This window comes from Magallana gigas, chromosome 8 (assembly GCF_963853765.1).
Source record: "Magallana gigas chromosome 8, xbMagGiga1.1, whole genome shotgun sequence".
Taxonomy (NCBI): Eukaryota; Metazoa; Mollusca; class Bivalvia; order Ostreida; family Ostreidae; genus Magallana; species Magallana gigas.
The window spans coordinates 30629326-30649380 of NC_088860.1; the positions used below are offsets into that span (position 1 = coordinate 30629326).

General features: G+C 34.4%; 3 protein-coding genes across 5 annotated transcripts; 2 read left to right on the forward strand and 1 right to left on the reverse strand.

Moving 5' to 3' along the window:
* Positions 1-136: 136 nt before the first annotated feature.
* Positions 137-4475, reverse strand: LOC105331298 (centrosomal protein of 19 kDa). Its single transcript, XM_020064849.3, has 2 exons — positions 4370-4475; positions 137-2148 (listed from the first exon to the last, which is right to left on the reverse strand). Exon 2 carries the CDS (start codon positions 2145-2147, stop codon positions 1656-1658), a length of 492 nt encoding a protein of 163 aa, XP_019920408.2. The 5' UTR covers position 2148; positions 4370-4475; the 3' UTR covers positions 137-1655.
* Positions 4476-4574: 99 nt separating this feature from the next.
* Positions 4575-18256, forward strand: LOC105331296 (BRCA2-interacting transcriptional repressor EMSY). Of its 3 annotated transcripts, none has more exons than XM_011433421.4 (25): positions 4575-4712; positions 5527-5691; positions 5813-5887; positions 5974-6149; positions 6307-6429; positions 7063-7295; positions 7998-8211; positions 8327-8433; positions 8709-8847; positions 8937-9101; positions 9429-9566; positions 9686-9795; positions 9911-10042; positions 10283-10451; positions 10912-11053; positions 11338-11402; positions 11500-11558; positions 11812-12199; positions 12393-12565; positions 16039-16282; positions 16509-16665; positions 16830-16912; positions 17078-17157; positions 17290-17454; positions 17553-18256. In XM_011433421.4, exons 1-25 carry the CDS (start codon positions 4684-4686, stop codon positions 17613-17615), a joined length of 3594 nt encoding a protein of 1197 aa, XP_011431723.3. In that variant the 5' UTR covers positions 4575-4683; the 3' UTR covers positions 17616-18256. The 3 variants fall into 3 exon arrangements, with proteins under 3 accessions (XP_011431723.3, XP_011431724.3, XP_011431725.3); XM_011433422.4 differs by having other exon boundaries at positions 12396-12565; XM_011433423.4 differs by having other exon boundaries at positions 8342-8433.
* LOC136270532 (transcription factor AP-2-alpha-like) lies at positions 12581-16032 on the forward strand. The gene has a single exon (XM_066068308.1). It carries the CDS (start codon positions 14324-14326, stop codon positions 15539-15541), a length of 1218 nt encoding a protein of 405 aa, XP_065924380.1. The 5' UTR covers positions 12581-14323; the 3' UTR covers positions 15542-16032.
* Positions 18257-20055: the final 1799 nt, after the last annotated feature.

The following is a 20055-nucleotide window of genomic DNA, read 5'->3' on the forward strand; positions in this document are numbered from 1 at the left end:
TCATTAAATGAATGGAAACTTGATTATTTCAAATAAAGATGACTTACTTTGTACTTTAGAATTGGTAGAACAAGAGTTGCCACATGTTTTTAATGTTGGGGGTACTGAGGCATACAACAAAGAAATAACATGCATATTGATTCATACATTTATTTTTAAGTAGTGAAACATACATTCAACCTATGATAAATGTTCAATATGTATATAAATATACAAATACAACTTTCATATAAAGAAAATGAAATGTTTAATGACTCTCTAACCCTTTGAGATACCTTCCTGTCTAAGCATATAAATGTTCCCTGCAAAAGTATAGTTTGACAAATACATACGGTATATAATAACTCTAATAAGACAATAAATATGTAATACATCTATCCATAAATGATAAGAGTCCTGTAACAAATCTTTCAATAAATAATCTTAACCATAAGGTCAAAGGACAGTGTGACAAGGTGAAAAAGTCACCATACAACCTAATATGTAATGAGAAGAAAATTTTTTATTGAGCCTTCTCTCACATGAGTCAGTGATAAATGAATAAAATAATGACCCACCAAAATGTGATACACATAAAATGAAAATGAAAACTTTTCTACTATTGACAAGCAAACTGGCAAAAAAATCCCATTATGTTCTTAAAATATTAGAAAATACAAAATGATATTGAGTAGTTGATATCATAACCCTGACCTAACATACACCAAATCACATGTGTAACACATTTCTCACAAATTACATGCATAAAGTTAAGTTTCAAATTCAGATGGCATTAATTGTTTTGAGATCACAAATTAAACATTGAAAACCAATTGCTACTTGTTTGTGTTTCAAGTACAAACATATTAAATAAGTGCAATAGTGTAGCTAAATTCTGGATGTAAGAGGAGATTAAAATTGCTGCAGATATTAGTAACTTTCATCAGCGATCCATTAAATGATTATTGACTAATCAATTATACTGTAAATTTCATTTTACATCTGCATGTTTTTGCTCGTTCTTTTCTAAACAACCTAGTATAATTGAAAGATTTTCAACTTATTATACCCATTTCAATATTTTTTGCATATTTAAAAAAAAACAGGTCTTTTTTTGTTAATAAAGAAATTTTTAAGAAAGAAATTTAAGTTGCCATTTTATCTAAAGTGTATCTAAAATGCACTAATCTTTAAGTATAAAAAGCATGATATATTCTAATTACATAGTGGATATACAAAGTATCAAAAGGTACTATGGGTATACATAAAGTTTTTACTAGTTTTTGGACAATTGAAAATTCAATTTTTATAATGAAAATTTGTTTTCAGTGTATTTCTTTATAAATGAATTAAAATATCTAATTAGAGTGGGGCTAAGTTATTGCAAAAATGAAGCATTCATGCAACAATGTAGACCCACTCTAATCTTTTTTTTAATCTGGCATGTTTGAGGGAAGCTGTTTTTACTAACAATCTACACATAGTTGTACAAAATAATTTTTTTTTTTTTACTTCAGGCAAGCTTTTCTGGTTTATTTTCCTCTCTATCTTAGGATTAGAATGAAATAATTCATCCATTAAAGCAATATGCATTAGACAAACTGTTTGTATTTTTTGGACTCAAATTATTAATCTATTGAAAAATTGTTGAAACAAAAAATCCAGACATAATAAAACTAGAACTCCTGTTCTGACTCCTCAGAATCCCATTCACAAGCCTCAACTTCATCAAAGTCCATTTGTACATCATATTCGAAACCCGGATCTCCCGGCTTTTTCAGATTCTTTTCAAAGGTGTCTTCCATGATTGACTTTTTTCTCCTGAGTGTTTCATCATCAAGTTTATTAAGATCTTCCTCTGGATCGAGTTTGTCAATCTCGTCATTTCTTGCTAAACTCTCTTCCAAGGACATTCCACTTAACTTATCCTTTATAATAGATACGAGTCTGTACAGTTGAAATTTTGGCATGCATTTCAAATATTTGCTGTGTCTAGGATTTGACAGTAATTCATCAACAGTTGCATCAACACTTGAGTTTTTATTAAAATGCCGAAGAGGCATAGTTCTTCTGTGCATTTTCCCTGTATCTTTGATGAGGTAATTTAACACAAGGGCAGGAGGAGTGAACTTTACTCCACACCTCTTTACTTCTATTCCATCTCCCATTCTGTAAAACATTAAACAAGCTTTCATAACTTTATAATATTGTTACATCTACAAATATATATTTGCAATGAAAAAAGGAATCCAAGATTACTTGAAAGGAATTATTAGTTTTCTTAAGGCCTTCATTCTAAACATGTTTACATATTAAACATATTTTTCACATGCTAGACAGAAGACCAAAAGTAAGGGAAATTATATGATTGAAAGAATTGAAAAATCAAATCAATTCATACTTTGATTTTTAACATAATTACATTATGTAGAATTTAAGCTTCTCAAATGTTATAAAATCAAATAGAAAATATAACTTCAGACTTCATTCATTGCCAACTTGCATCTATGTCAGAAGTAATTTTGGGCAACAGGAAGTTTCGATGTGATGCATGTCATTTTGACCCATTGTTTCGACCAGCAAAATTTCAGGTTTATGTAGCTCACTGTTAAACTAAAATGGAATCAACGATTAATGAGTTTAAACACTATTAATACTGCCGACTTCTGCATTCTGGGGTTTATTTGAACCTTTCACAATAAACATTTACAGGTTTACAATAAAAGAACCTAATAAATAAAATATCCTATTCCGTTTATATATATATATTTTTTGCATGCCATACAATGTCGGTCGAAACGTCTCAGGTTGAAACGAATCCGGGATGGTTCGCACCTATTCTGTTTCGCGCTGAGATGATTCGCACCTCGATGTTCCGCACCTGCCTCGGAGCAAACATCTCACTGTATTAAGATATTTTTCTCGTTTTATTATTGCTCTGAAATTAATTATAATCTATATAAGAATTGAAATAAGTTAAAAAAAACTTGCATTTGTTTGCATTTAATATAATATGCGCCACTAGTATAACGGTTTTTGTTCCTGTTTTCGCGGTGGGTTTTTTATGAGGCCTTTGAAGCCATTGCATTATTATATAGGTTCAGAACAAGAGGTATTAATTGCGTTGTGATAACAATTATAGCATGACTTTCTCTTGTGATTTACCTGTATTTTTATGAAAAATTAGGGGTGTTATTGCAGGTTATTATGTACTACAGATCTAAAGGTGGAGATAATTTAATTACATCACTTTTCTGCTTTAAACTTTAAATTGCCCCCTCAGCATCCATTCAACTATACCATTTTTGTACTACTTATGAATAAAAGTAATGTGTGAAATTGTTTGATACATGTGTAATTTCCATTCCCATATATTTATTAATTAATAATTTTCATTGGAGAATGACATACAAATTACACACGAAAATAACACACATATACATGTAGTTCTATATACAGAATCGTTACTCTTAATATTGTGGATCTTGTACATAGTGGTAAAAAAAGAAATTCATAAATTATCTTTTAAAACTACTTGCAAACAATTGTTTGTATAATTAAGTATACCATATGCATTTTTTTTTTATGTGTTCTCCGAATTTTTCAATTAAAGCATTATTGATGTGCCTGCACATGGCACAGATTGATATATTCAATTCAATAACAGATTAATGTTATGATTAGTAATGCAGTTATACCGGTAACATTTTTTTTTACAGTTGCTTTCAAGTATTGTTCACCAGAGAATGTTAAAAAATTGTCATTTAAGATTTAATTGCCAAACTTAGCGGGTGTTGTCTAAGCTATTGGTAATTGATTATTCCTAATGACTTAATTGTTTGTGCAATTAATTATATGAATAAATTATTGTGTTATTTCAGAGAATAATTAGTATGGTCTTCGAATAGTTACCGGTATTACTGCATTACTAATCATAACATTAATCTGTTACTGAATTGATATACATGCAGGCACATCAATAATGATTTAATTGAAAAAGTATTTTTATTTCATAAATATTTTGAAATATTAACTTAACATTTACATGTATATGTTTCATTAATTATTTATTATTTAGAATGTATTCGATGTGAAACATTGCGGTGCGAACCATCTCAGCGCGAAACAGAATAGGTGCGAACCATCTCAGCGCGAAACATGTATAGGTGCGAAACATCCCGTACCCGTTGAAACACCCATCGGGTCTCAAAGCCGAGGATCGAAACATCCAATTGGGTCGAATAACCCGAATTCTGCTAAAGGATGCCACATTCTTTTATTTTTAAACTGATAACAATGTGATTAAAAATATATAATGTGTCAATATAAAAACAATAGTTCACACTTAATCTAAAAACAACAAAGATCGTGCTTCTGATGTTGCACATACTTGATATCACCAACCGTGCACCTGCAGGGCAACCTAGTTTGCTTCTCAGACGTCCATGTTTAAACAAATATGCAGAGCGCTTGCGCAGATGAATAGAAACAAATGTACTCGATAAACTTAGAATATTTCACCTAAAATCAAGAAAAAATGTCAGTCATGGATTTTTTATGGAATTGATAAAAAATAATTGTTTATTCTTGTTGTTTATACACGAGTAAAAACCATAGTTTTGGGTTCCTTACAGAATTATTAATGTATTTTATTTATCGGATATTTTTCCTTACGCATGCGTACTAACGAACCGCCTATACAATATGGTGGACAAAAGCTCCTCGGAGAACTAGTGAGATACAATTTTATCGTACAAAGAGTTAATGGCTTGAGTTTGTGCAATTTAATGAACATTTAAGCAAATTATATATTTCAAATGTTGCTTTGCAAGTTATGATATATTTTTAGATACGCTTTTTAGTCAAAGAATGTACTTTTTCCCCCTGTTGGTCACCTTTTTACTGAAGTCGGTCACATTTTCCCATGTCTTTGACACTGAATGGATCTAGATGTCATCTCAAAACATTGATTATAAACTAAATACTATTTTTCTTTTATGGCAATATATTTTTTTCGCATTCAATACCTTCATCGAATTTAAGTGCAAGAACCAATTTGAAGTGTCTGAAGCTGAAGGATTTATTTGTTAAAGAATATATCTTATCTGTTACTGAATAGTTTAAAAATAAAAGATTTAGAATGTATACCACTTCTTAAACTTCAAGACCAGACGTGATTTGATTAACTGAAAGTCTGTGATGAATGTAAAATCATAGCAATGATATTTGCAAATGGGTCAAATCACTGCGAGCACAGCTATACTATAATTGTGTCTGGCAGAATGTATGTTTGTTTGCTTATAATGTGTTAGCCCTTGACAATATTTGCCTTAGTTTCTATTTGCCTAGAGTCTGTTTGTCCGAAATTTAAAGATTTAACAATATTTTTAAATATTAGATTTTTAAAATGAAAAATGTTTTTCATTGAACATACCTGTCTGATGTCATTGGCAATTACATATGTAAATCGAGAGATAAAAAACAAGATGAAACAAAAATCCAATAAAAAATTGTCAGATTTTTAAACTTTTGTTACCTATTTTCCAGTACCATGTGGCCTATGTTGCTGGACATAAGTAAGGAAGAATGTAAGCGTATATTGCGTAGAATGGAGCTGGAAGCCTATTGCTCCATAGTGTCAGCTTTTAGAGCCCAAGGAGATCTCACAAAGGACAAGAAAAAGATCTTGCAAGATCTACAAACTACACTCAGGTAAAAAAAACATCAGTAGAATATCTAAGAATCCATAATCAAATGAAACTTAGAAATGTATTACTAATAGATGATAACAAAGAAATCAAAAAGTTCTATGAAAATTATTCTTTCTTTGCAGTATTTCCACAGAGAGACATAGAGCAGAGGTTAGAAGAGCTGTCAATGATGAGAAACTGGCAACAATTGCAGATCAGTGAGTTAAAAACCTGAATTTTATTTCATGTCATAATGTTCTAGGTCTTGTTGAATACTTTACTTTTGAACTGAAATATTTTTTAGCATGTGTGGACCCAGTACAGATGCAGAGTGGATGATCGAGGGAAGGCGGCTTATTCCACTGATGCCGCGTCTTGTTCCGCAAACAGCCTTTACTGTCACAGCCAATCAGATGGCTAATCTACAGGCAGAGAAAAACGCAGCCATGCCAAGTCCATCTAGAACAGGAAGTAAAGAGAGTAAGCTTTTAAGGCTTCCAAAGACTTTGTCAACTACCCTTACCTCAACAGTGGCCCTATTTTTAGGGCCTTACATAAAAGAGGCCCTGTAAGAAGCATAAAGTTTCATCTTGATTATTATTTCAAAGCCCCTCAAGTTCTTTTCCTTGTGTTGCAGCAGGCAGTACTTCCTCCAGTCCACCCACCCCTGTAAGTGGGACTGTCACCAAAGTCACCAGACCATCCAGTCCTAACTCCAATGTGGTGGTACTACCAAGTGGAATGTCTATACACATCAAAGGTTTGCATTTTATATGTCTTATTATTTATGAAAATAATGAAATTTAAGGGTTCTCTCCCCTAATTCTACTTTTAGTTTTGATTGAAACTGAAAAATTTCATTGAAGACTGAGATTAGCTGATGCATCAAGAAAATTGCAAAATTTATGGTTGGTTACCCACTGATTGTCTGGTATATGCTTACTGTGGTTTCATCAATATTCGTTGAATACCAATTTTCGTGGATTTCGTTGTTTAGTTGATCCACGAAATTAAATGTTCATTGAAGTGCAATTTTTATTAACATTTTGTATTGATAGAGTCATTGGCCACGAATTTACGTATTCTTGAAACTGTGATTTTCACTTTACCCACGAAAATTGTTGCCTTTGAAAATTAATGAAACCACAGTACTTAGTATTTTTAAAACTTGTTAAATCTTGCACTAGTAGTTTTTAAGCATATGGAGGACCCTACAGTGGGTTCTGAAAAACGAGTTGAACAATGACATAATCTTTTTTAGAGCATCATGTTGTGAGACACTATAACCAGTTTCATTGAATCAGAAAATCAAAAACTGACAGATATTATGGTTTTCTCTCAAGTTACATCCCAGTTTTTTTCACTGTTTTGATAATGATGAAAATCTTTTCAGGTGGACTAAATACTGAAGATGAAGAAGAAATGCCTTCCAGAAAAAGGAGGAGGAGCCAGTCTTCTTCGTCAGACTCCATCAACATCGTGTCCCCATCAGCAGGAACCCAGACCCCCAGGGTCACCTACTCCACTGCAGCAAGCTCCTCCTCAGGAATGTCCCCTGTCAAAATCACAATCAGCAAGAGTCCCCAGACCCGGCCACAGGTCACTGCCTCCAGTCAGGCCCAAAAGGTTAGGCACAATAGATTTTGGCACTCTGTAAAGAAGAGCTTGTATAGATAGTTTACAATAGATTCAATTTCAGCCAGAGTTGTTTACTGTCAGATCCTATGTTGGAAGAAAATAAGCATAGATTCCTTTATTTATTGTTCAACCAAATTTAAGTTGTCATACTAGGCATGTTGATGTAGATGACACTTTTTTTCTGAGAAATAAACCTTTGCATACTTTAATAGGTAATTTTAACATTGCAAGTGTTTAAAAATTGTTTAAAAACCAGTTTGATCTGCTAGATGGTGGCAAAGGGACATAAATCAGAGGGAAATGTGTTATACAAAAACTTATCTATAGCAGATTATTGCAGATGCTTATTCAATTGGTAGCCCATGATCTGTCTGACCAATTTCTTTTGATTGCTATTCATCCAACTTCATGCGCATTTGTCTACGACTCGATTTTGACCCCTATTGATTTTTAGAGCAAAGTGTCAATGTGTACTGGGTGAACTATGTGAAATGTCCAAATAATGAGTACTTTCTTTGTCATTGAAATCATGTATAAATTGGCCAATTTCCATTACCAGTGGAAGATCCAAATTACTATTTAAGGATTTGGGAGAATTCAGTGGAAAAAAAGAACTTGTTGTGGATTTGTCTTAAATCTTATGATATATTGAGCCTATCCACTTAGAGTTATACGGTTCTTTTTAAACAGGTTATACTGGTGTCCAGTTCAGGTCAAGCATCATCATCCAGCATCCTTCATCAGAAATCTATCACAGTTCCAGTGGTGAAAACAACCAGTTCATTAGGTGGGACGCACAATCAAAAATCATCCAACATCCTTCCAAACTCTGGAGGTTCATCCAATACAAACCTGGGAAACATAGTCACAATGGCCACATCCATGTCTTCCAGTGCAACAGCAAGTATGTTCAATATTACACACATACCATTACCTGTACACTGTACATGGAAAACCTTTTTCAATGTTTAAGTCTGTTTTTAGAAGTGAAATGTTTAAGTACTTGCTTTTAATTTCAGATTCTTCATCTACAGCTGTCACATCATCCACTATGACCTTTTTAACACCAACGGTCAGCATCCAGAAACCTCGCCCCAAGACAGTTCCTAGACAGAGATTCCCTGTGGTAAGGTTTTGCAAATTTTTTACCATAGCTAATTTATTTCAAATTTCAGTTTTATTGGAATATTCCTATATTGTAGTTATTAGCTTTTTCAGTTTAATAGCAATATTCCTATAATGTAGTTTGTGTGAGGTTGTCAATACTTCTTTGTTAAAAAGTAAAACTTCATGTAAATTTCATGTTTAATATTGTATGTAAATCTTAATATGCAGTATACATGTGTAACTGATATAGATACATGTACAGAAATGGTCGTCATGGATTTTGTTTGATTTCAGAGCCAAGGTCAGCATAAACCAGGAGTGGTCATTCCCATGGGACCACAGCCAGTGCAGCCCTCCCCTCAATCAATGCAGAACATTCAAATTAAACCTGTTGGGAAATCCCCCTCCACAATTCAGATCAGACAAGAGGGAGGTTAGTTAATAATTTTTCACTCCTTATAGATCCTTTTTTCAAGTGTTGTGAAACTCAGATGCATAAACAAAACTCCATTTATTTTACAGGCATGAAGATTATCACCCAGAGTTTCCCAGGATCTAGCGGTAGTAAGATTCTGCCCAAGCCCTCAGGGTTACCGACCAGCTCTGGCACCCCAGTGGTTGTGGTCAGTCCCGGATCCTCCACAGCCTCCAATGTCACTATGATGACCAAGCCCATCACCTCTATAGGTATGAAGTCAGTCATGACAAAAAATAAAACTGATAGTTGTGTCTCGCAGAGTAATAATGAGACGTAACTCCCAGATTTTTTTTTTGCGCTCTTAGCGTATTCAATCAGAATCACATTGTTTACTAATGAAAGCTAAGCTTTTGACGTCATATTAATGTCAAAAAAAGTAGGCTGCTAGCTTTTACAAAGTGTTATAAAACTTAAATCTGCTACACTGGAAACTTTGCAGTATCATGACCGACAGATGTTTATTTGCAACAAACCTTTAAATTAATGATGCATTGTTCGCAATTATTGCTATAGTGTTAAATGTCAAATATTTATAGGTCAAGCTGGCACAAAGATTTTGAACATTACAACACAAGGTGGAAAGGTCATCTCTACCTCCAGTCGTGGTCCTAACGTTGTGACGGTGAATCCCAAAACGCTGCACCTCACAGCTGTCAAATCAGGAGCAGGGGGAAGTAAGTCAGGTTATCCATCACTTTTATAGTCAACAATCTTGTAGGAGTAGTAGATTAAAAAATACTTAGCATATTATTTTTGAAACTCATTTAACAGTGGATTGCAAAATGTGTTTTAGGTGGAAAGCCAAATGTGATTGTTGTACAAAAGACTCAGCCACGGCGACTTTCTGGAACGCCAACCTCTTCTGCAAAGGGGACCACTGTCATATCAAGTCCATTTGAAAAGGTCTGTGTATCCTGCTGTGTCTGTAAAAGTATTGAGGAATTGACAAATATTCAGAAAGATATGTAGTTACATGAACAAAATGAATAAATAGTGGAGGTAATATTTCACATTTCAGGAATTGATGAGTTTTCTCCAGAAGCAAGACAGTACTAAGCACATTGTGGTTACATCTGCCTCTGGTGGTCATAGACCAATAGAAAGAAAAGTCATTGTAACAACACCAGGACAACTAGAGGCTACAAGACAGGTAGTGCATACAGAAAAAGTAGTGTTATGAACATGCTACTGGCAATCTCCAAATATTTATTTTGCCTTAAAGCTTTTTGTGCATCTTCTACTTAGCCATTTATATGGTAGTTAATTTACTGATTAATTTTGATAAAACAAAAGAGGAGGGAGAATAGTTATTAAAGAACAATATTGCTTGAGGGCTTAGAGATTTAGAGGGCTCTACTGTAGGATAACGAAAATAATTTATCTGTTGTAGAGGGTTCGCATTGAGAATGCGGAAGGGAAGTTGATCCAGGATCTGATCCAAGCGGCCAGTCAGGAGTCGGAGGGGGGAGGGGACGTCACCATCAACCTGGACGAGGCCACGCTGGCAGCCCTGACAGGAAACACTGGCAGTCAGCCTTCGGAGACCGTCACCAGTAAAGGTGGGTGGGCTTCATTGTCTCAGTCTCACAATCTTTGATGCGTAGGATTTATCATCTATAATGCAAAAGTTTCTACTATTTATCCCATGTTTTGGCTGAATTTTCACTGAATCGGCACATAAAAATAAAGTTTTGATATAATATGAATTGGGAGTTGCAATGGTTCTTGGGCAATACCAATGATAGATGTTTTAATATCTTGTGCGTATGAAAAAGACTACCAAAAATATTTGTGAGAGAAAGATTAAAATTTAATAATGCATGTTTTTGTGATTAGATATGCTTTTATATAATTTTGTGCATTTCTAGCCCTCTTGCCAAGTTTAAATAGAAAAAAAAAACTTACTTTGTATTTGTTTTGTGTAAATCATATTCTATCACAAATCACATGTAAATCTTAATACAATTATGTTGTGTCTGAACTGGATATTTTTTAAATTCTCTAGTACTATGATTTCAGGTGCTTCAAATGAAAACCTCCCAAACAATGAGTGGTTTGAGTATGATGACAATTCATCCTTCCAGTCGGGGGTTGATCAGTCTGCTGTTCAAGCCTTGATAGAACAACAAGGACCTAGCAAGCCAAAGGTCACAGTTCAAAGGTTAGCAACAAGTTATATGACTCAGGAGCCTTATGTACATGTACAATATATGAGTAAAAATAAATACAGGCTTAAATGTATATAAGAGAAAGCAAGTTTTATTATGTATTTCATAAGAAATAATGTGAAAAATGGTGATGTTTTATACCTTCTTCAAGTATTGGAAAATAAAAATGGCAATAGAAATTTCAATTAATAAAAACCTCAATCACCTGATTATTCATATGAAACAATATTTTATTAACATTGGAATCTGGAAGTTATTTTGATGTTTTGTGTTGTAGATCTTCAAGTGTCGACATAGGGCAATTGTCAGACCAACTTTCTCAACAACAGTTCTACACAATAGGTATGGCAACAAATAATTTTGTAAATTTTTCATTGTTCAAAAAGAAAATAAACTTATTATGAATGCTGTATAATGAGTTCTCCTTATTGTTGTACAGAACAAGCTATGAAGATTCTAAATAACCCGGAACAGAGTGAAGCAATGATGATGGAGGAGGTAAGATGACAGATTACTAGTATCTTTCTTGTGCATTTGCCTGTATATGTCTTTAAAGAAATTCATTTTGTAAATGAATTGTTAATTAAATCAATTTTTAGACCATCCTGAAAGAAACGCACATGTTACAGTTAGGATTTCAGTTGATTCTTTTACACAGATGTCATTTTCTATTCTTGCGACTTCATGTTGCCCAGAAATTTGTTTTTTAATATTAATTATATAAATGTTGAAAATAAGAACATTTATTCAGAATCAGGAATCATCATCAGAAGGAAATGTTGTGATAGAAACAGTGAACACATCTCAAGGTTCCGAGATCACGTCACAGAACGAATTGGAACAAATAGCCCGTAATTTGAATCTCCAGGGAGAGCTCGACCCACAGACAGGGATATTCTACACCGTGACCAATGCAGCAGGTCAAACTGAGACTCGCAGACTCACGACCGAGCCCAAAGTAGTGACTGAGAGCAACCCTCAAGGGGAGGCAACCCCTGGCTCTAAGGCTTACGACTTGTTAAGTAGCTCGCTGGCTCAGGCTCAGATAGATCTTGATCCATATCAGTTCATCGAGGAAGATGTACATGTGTTAACGGACAAATCTCCAGCTAGCAGTCAAGCTAGCAGTGGCATTGTGGGTAAGAAACATATGTTAAAAGAAGCCCCAATCATGATATGCTTTAACATTTGCTTCTCAGAGTATGTACTTAAATGCTCATAAATTACAGTTTGGAAATGCATAAGATATCCTGATAATATGGACCTTTCATACAAGATTCAACTACTGTAGTGCATTCATTGTTGAATTGTATATAATCATTCCTTTCCTAGCAGAAACTACTGCTGCGGCAACGTCTGACAATGTTGTGACATCGGAGAGCAGCAGGACAACCACAAGTGGTTCCAATCACACCACCACCACCATTAGAATCAAGCCAGGCAGCAGTTTTATACCTATACAGGAGATTGCCAAATCATCCACCATCAATGTCACACAAGAACAGGTACTTGTGTACTAATACATAGATTTATTTTGGCAACTAAATGCACACTGCAGTATGGCAGTTTATTTCCTGGATGTTCAATTTGCAGTACATAAATAAATGACAACTATTAACAGATTAACATGCAAAAGTTCATCAAATGTGTTCACTGAAAATCTGATATTTAATTGATGGAACATTGCATAAATGTGCATGAAAGTATGCATAATTATGTTCCTTATATTTACACATGTAAATTAATCAGAATTTGGTTGATGATGTGTCAGTTAAATGTTCAGAGTTATTGTTTCTGTCATGTTTTGATGATTTTTACTGGAAAAAAACACACCTTTCAATTAAATACAATTGAGGTCTATGAAAGGGAAAGAATCTTGAGCATCATATGATTTTACCATGAAAAACTCACAGGAATGAAAACAAATTTCTGATGGAGATTGTTTACATTTTTTCTCCATTTGAAAAGCTGTGGAACACCTCGCAAAGTTTTTTCAACATTATCATCAGGATGCTTTCATGTTGATTGCAATACAAAATCCTTTTCGACTTTTAATTTTCAGCTGTGTATTGATATCTGACAAGATAGAAAGAATATTGAAAAAAAAAATTCTTTGATATCATTCATCATATACATTTGTATAAATTACCTTTATGACTATATATTATATGCACACTGTTCATATGTTTTGACATACTGATGTACATTTGCCCGGCTGTTACAAGTTCATGTATGTGTATGGACTATTTTTATATGTTGAATCTATTATTTAGGCATTTCTATCTAATATCTGTAATCTTGTATGCCCTCTGGGCCCAAAATTGGAAATAAACTATTATTATTATTATTATATACATGTACATGTATAAGGAAAACATTTTCTTTTCACACAGAGGAGAAAATGATTAAATCATTTAAACTGGATTAATTCTAGATATTGGAACCAAATTATTATTTATAACAGAGTAACGTGTTTCATTCTAGCAATGTAAGCTTTATAAAACAATTTTTTTAATTAGCTTTATTTAAATTCAAGACCAAGTCCAATAAAATATTAACATACACATGTAAATGTGAAGATTTTCATTTAGGATTTTTAAAAAACACAAACTAAAGGATTTATGAATTATTTTTAAGATGTAAGATATAGATAGAGAGTATTTAATAATTTATTTTAGAATTTACAGTATTTAGTAAGTTTTGAATAAGATGTGTAAAATTATTAATAATTTCTGTGTGATTAAGTTGTCACAATCATGCAAATATAAATTTAATACCAATCATTTTATTATCCAGTGATAATTACTGCAATGATTAAGCAATTAACCTACTGATGCACAATCAACAGTTTTAATTGCATATGATGGTGAGAAAGGTAGAGACTATGATACCTGTAATTTACACCTGAGCTGTAATAGGTGTAATTAGATGCAGCAAGTAGTAGTGTACCAATGAGTGGAGTCTGTAATTGGGAGGGTGTCAGGAGTAGGAGGAAGGACTCAGTAATTGCTTTGTGTACTCGGGGCCAGGTATATATATAGCCATCCCTCTGGCTAAGCTCATCACAACTTCTGGCTTCTAGCATCACAGACCTTGTGGAAATATTCAGCTGAAAGCAAAGATACAAATCCAAATAGTATATTTTTTTAAAAAGATATTTTCTACTTTTAGTGAAAGATCTTTTTGATATATCATTTTTTCCACTTTAGGAAAAATAATATTTTTTGTGGTATTATCTGGTTAGTTTTGAAATCAGAGCAAAGATGAATGACGCACTTGTCTACGAGAGGGATTTTGCTGACCACCACAATGTTGATGGGGAGATTCACCATGGCCGGCGCTATCCCCAAGTCACAGAGTCCTCTGTCATGCCTGCCCAGGCAGAGTACCCCCCTCCCTACTTTCCCCCACCCTACTCCATGTCATCTCAGCCCCCCATGGACTACCACTACAACAACTCCTACGCCCCAATGTCTGACTACCAGCAGCAGGAACAGCCTTCTCAGCAGGAATACCAGGCCATGCACAACATTGACAGAATCCATGAGTACAAGATGCAGGATGGTGGATCCAATATACACAGACCAGAGCCATTGATGCCAGGAGCGGTGCCCATCAGCTACCCTGACCATGGTATGATGAGCAATGGAGCCCAGCAAGAACTGCCTTCAATGAATGGAAACTACCCACCTATGGAGAATTACATTCCAAGAGAGATGATTGGAAACTTTGATGCACAGTCCTCCAAAGGCATGATTGTCCACGAGAAGACTGGTCGTAATGATGTGGACATTTCTGCTGCTGCTGCTCCAGCCGACGTCTTCTGCATGGTGGATGGAAGACTCTCCCTGCTCAGCAGTACCACCAAGTACAAAGTCACCATTGCAGAAATACAGAGAAGATTGTCTCCCCCTGAGTGCCTGAATGCTTCACTGCTGGGAGGAGTTCTCAGAAGAGCCAAGTCCAAGAATGGAGGAAGATGCTTGAGGGAGAAGTTGGACAAGATTGGACTGAGTCTTCCTGCTGGAAGAAGGAAGGCTGCCCAGACAACTCTGATGACTTCTTTGGTGGAAGGTGAGGCTGTCCGGCTAGCAAGAGATTACGGATATCTGTGCGAGTCTGAATTCCCTGCCAGGAAGTGTGCCGAGTACAACTGCAAGAAATATCAGACCCCAGACCCCCAGGAAAGTATGGCACGCAAGAACATGGTGTTGGCTACCAAGCAAATCCTTAAAGAGTTCATGGATATTCTTAACCAAGACCGCTCTCCCATTGGAAACTCAAGACCCCAGCCAATCCTTGAGCCAGAGATTCAAGGCCACCTGACCAACTTCAGTCTGATCACCCACGGATTTGGATCCCCAGCCATTGTTGCCTCCCTTGCTGCAGTGCAGACCTACCTTACAGAAGTCTTGAAGGTCATGGACAAGTCCTTTGTCAACGATGGATCCATGCCTCCCTCCAAGAAGAGGAAGCTGTGAGAAGTTCCCTTTGCCTGTAAATAAAGTGCTCTCCGTGACTGACTAAAACTTACAAAGTACATGTACTTGACTGGATCTGTAATTCCCTACACATTGTGATGTCATATAACTTACTTTTCCATTGTATGTGTTGAATGCCTTGAATTGTTCTATTGGTTTCATAATATGTGCTCATCCTTTTGTATGTTGTATTCATCGACTGTAGTTTTAGAACTAATAAATGCTATGAATATTTGATTCTCTTCTTTTCGTTTTTCTTTTTCTTTGAAAGGGTTTTCAATTATTGCCAATGCATTATAAAAAAAAAGAATGCATGATAACTGTACCAACTCAATGTATTTTGAGTACAAAGGAAATATTCTGGAACTTCTTCATATTCAACTTGTTATTGTTAACTTTCATAGAACAGAAAAATATAGTCTCAAATATTAAAAACATTATATGATTAGCAGCCTAAATGGTGAAAAAATAAAGAGTTTTTAATTTGCTTTTTGTAGTTGGCACCCAATGATGTTGTTCAGGAAGAGTTCAGCACAGAGACGGTCGAGATGACAGGAACGACGGACTTCCTGTCCCAGCCTGCAGCGCTAACGGAAGAAGTCCAGTTAGTGATGGACTCGGTGGCGCTCGGAGACCGAACCATTCAAAGCACCGAGACTGTCACCGTGGAAACCACACAAACGGTGGACCCAGCAGAAGTCAGTCTGGACAACTTTGTTGTGATGGATAACCCTATACCAGGTAATTAATTACCCATATACAATGCCAAGTTTTTTTTTTTCGAATTAAGAGTCATATGTAATAAAAACTTTTTGTAATACAGAGAAATAATTTAACATGTATGTTAAACATAAAAGTAAGAAAGAAACAAATAATTCCATAATTTTATCTTAAAGTATACCTTATTTCTCATCTTTGATGCAGAATGTATGAATTACTTGTAATTTTAATTATCTTTTTCCCCCAGGAACCAGTGTCAGTGAAGTTCACAGCATGGATCCCCTCAGCAGTTCTGATCCTACAGGCTTGGCTAAAATGGGCAAGAGGAAAAGGAAGGTTCCTGCAGCTTTAGAGGATAGCCCAACCCCCATTCCTGGGGGAGGCTGGAGCAGGGCATGCTTAGGGTATGGCTGTCCACTTCATTGTTAACTTGGTCCTTTACCTTTTGTGTAGAAGATGCACAAACGTATATCTTTGAATGTATTTATTTAGAATATGCTTATGAGGTTGATTTTCTTATTATTTTTTTTTGAATGATTACATTGTACATGTGTATGTTTTATTGCAGATTAATTCAGAAAGTGATGAAATACAGAGGTTTAAATAGACACAAAGATGATTTAAATGCCTCGACATGGTTTCTAGAACCAGGTGGGTAGTAAAGATGATATGTTTAAAAACCAGCAGGTATTTTGTTTTTCTTACAAAGAAATCATCCACAGGGTAAATTACTGACAAACATAAATGATGCCTTTTCGTTTTCCCCAATACATGTAATTGCATTTTTGTTTCAATATCCGCCCTCTTTCTTTGTAGTGGATCCAGAAGATGCGCCTGATTATTACTCCATTATCAAGAATCCCATGGATTTTGGAACCATCAAAAAGAAATTAGAGGTTAGTTGTATGGAATTGTCATAATATAAGGGATAGATTTATACACTTGCCTTTCATAAGAAGTTACATGTTATTTTTGTTGTAAGTTTGATTTATTCATGTGTCAACAATATTTTCTATATATGTAAACAGGGTCTTAGTTACTCGGATTATGAGGATTTCCATTCAGACATGCTGCTAGTAAGAGACAACTGTAGGCTCTATAATCCCCCAGGAAGTGTGGTGCGGAGAGACTGCGATGAAGTGTTTGCCTATTACATGTCAGAGTATGAGAGAATTCTGGAAAAATGGCAAAAGGTAGGCAAATAATAGGGGGGAAATAATTTCATAATATTTTATGAAATAAGTTATTGTAAATGTATTTATGGTTAATTGTCATTCATTTTATTTGTCAGGCTCACATCTCTTCACCGTCCTCCAAGAAATTGAAGTTTGAAAGCAGAAGTCCAAAGACATGAACTTGATCCTCATGTTCTCAATCCATTGTGCCAAATTTATCTCAGCGTTCTATTGATTAGCTGAGAGCATACTGTTCACTGCCAGATATTATATATTTTTACTTACATTGTATAATGATTTGTGTGCATGTATTTGTAAGAAATTCTTTAAAGATTACTAGTTACTCATTCTCCTAAAATCATGTCTTAGAAATTGCTCCATAATTGAAATCTTCTTAATTGACAAAAAGAACCATGTATGGCTCATAGGTACTTAGATAAACAGGTAAATATAGATACAAGTATGTGTGTAACATACTAGATAGAGATATGAAGTACAATTGATGATTTGATACATATCAAATAGACATGATCATTCTGTGAGAATTTTAGCCTTTTTTAACCATTTGTAGTGCAATATCATTTTATGTTGAAGTTGCTGACTTTGGTATTTTCCACCCATTTACTCTGAATGTCTTATTTAAATGACTCAGTAGTTTAGATATGTGGAAATAAGGTTATTGAAAGTTAGGTCTTTGAAGAATTATCATATTTGTGTTTGTTATGTTATTGTTTACGACTTGAAGGCATTTGTATATTCTCCTGAATATCGATTTCTATTACGTTTCAAATCTAGCATATTAAATTTGTTTAACATTAAAGTGAGTTTGTTAATGTTTGATAATTCTTACATACTGTGGTTTCATCATTATTCGTTGAATACCAATTTTGGTGGATTTCCTTGTTTAGTTGATCCAGGAAATTAAATGTGCAATTTCTATTAACATTTTGTATTGAGAGGGTCATTGGCCACAAATTTCGATGTATCCTCGAAACTATGATTTTACCTATATCGACGAAAATTGATACCCTTGAATATTAATGAAACCACAGTATACATTTTTAAACAAGTTAGGTCTTGAGGGTGTTATCGAAAAGGAAAGGAATGCAACGACCTCTTTTACACATGTATGCAAACCGAACTTTGTTTTCTCTAATATCATTGATATGTTGAAGTGAATTAGAAGCACCAACTTCTGATTGGGGTAACATCTTGCACTGTTCTTTTTTTATCTAGAATTTTTATCTTATTGCTATCTACTTGAAGATAAGTTTGGTTAAATAATTACCAGTTAACAACTTTCAATAATACAATTTGTAACATTGGACTAAAAAAGCATGAAACAACAAACTTTTTATTATTGTAAAATTGCCAATACATCTACTCTAAAAGTCTATGTGAATTAAAATTTCTGAAATTATTTTTTTTTTATCACAACTGCCTATACTCATCAAGACGGGGCAAAATTCTTTGTAAGTGTAAAAAAAACAAGCAAAAACAACAACAATGTATACCGAATTTCTCTTAAATAGGTCAAAGGAATCCATTTACTGCACGTGAGGTTCCACCCCCTTGATAATGACAGATCTTTTATGCAATGGTTCAACCTACCATCATTTCTATTTTTTTTTTTTTATAGATGCTTCACACTAAAAGATAAATTTTATTCACATATAATTATTATTAGTCATAAAAAAGCGATTTCTATGTTACTCTGTTTACAACAAAGACTGGAGAACAATATTGTGGTTTTTAACCAGGTTTTCCAGCGGAAAAATCCGGTTATTGAAATGGTGGGTGGGTGGGCGGCTGCCAAAAGGGTACCCTCATTGTACGGATACCTCCTCCTACAGTTTTCAAGTTAGGAAGTTGTTCTTTTGCAGATCAATTGTACATATATAAGAGGTGTGCATATTGCGCTAGGATTTTGATTTCTGATAATTTATGGATAAAATACCAGCTTTTAAACTAAGTCATTTTTGGCAAAATATTGCATATAGGGTACCCTTATTGTACGGATAACTCCTCCTACAGTTTTCAAGATAGGAATTTGTTCTTTTGCAGATCAATTGTACATATATCGGGGGGAGGGGGGGGAGAGAGATTATTAACATTTTAAAGAAAAGGGGGGGGGGGTCAAACTAAATCTATACGCGATATATGTATATGATAAAAATTTATGACAATAAAAAAAAATGAATAATAGTTTCAAAATATTCATTCCTTTATATCTAGTCCGATATCAACTCGTCAGATTTTTATGTAGACTTAAAATTGTCTGATAACAAATGTGAAGATCCTGTTATTTAGCAGAGTACATACAACAAAGAGAGTGACCATTTGATTCTGAATCAGAAATAATTTTGAAAAAAATTATTCTTCGTAACTTGGTCGCCGGATCCGTCTTCCGTTTTCGATTTGCGAGTTAACGTGACGTCACAATCATAGTCACATGGTATAACGTCACAATCAAAACGACGCAATCACTATCACTACAGCATACACAGAGGAGTTGGCAGGTAATGAAAAATCGCATGGTTGTCGGTAATTTGGACAATTAAATATTATATGTATGCACATAAACATCATATCTCAGATGTGGTTATGAAAGACATCTCT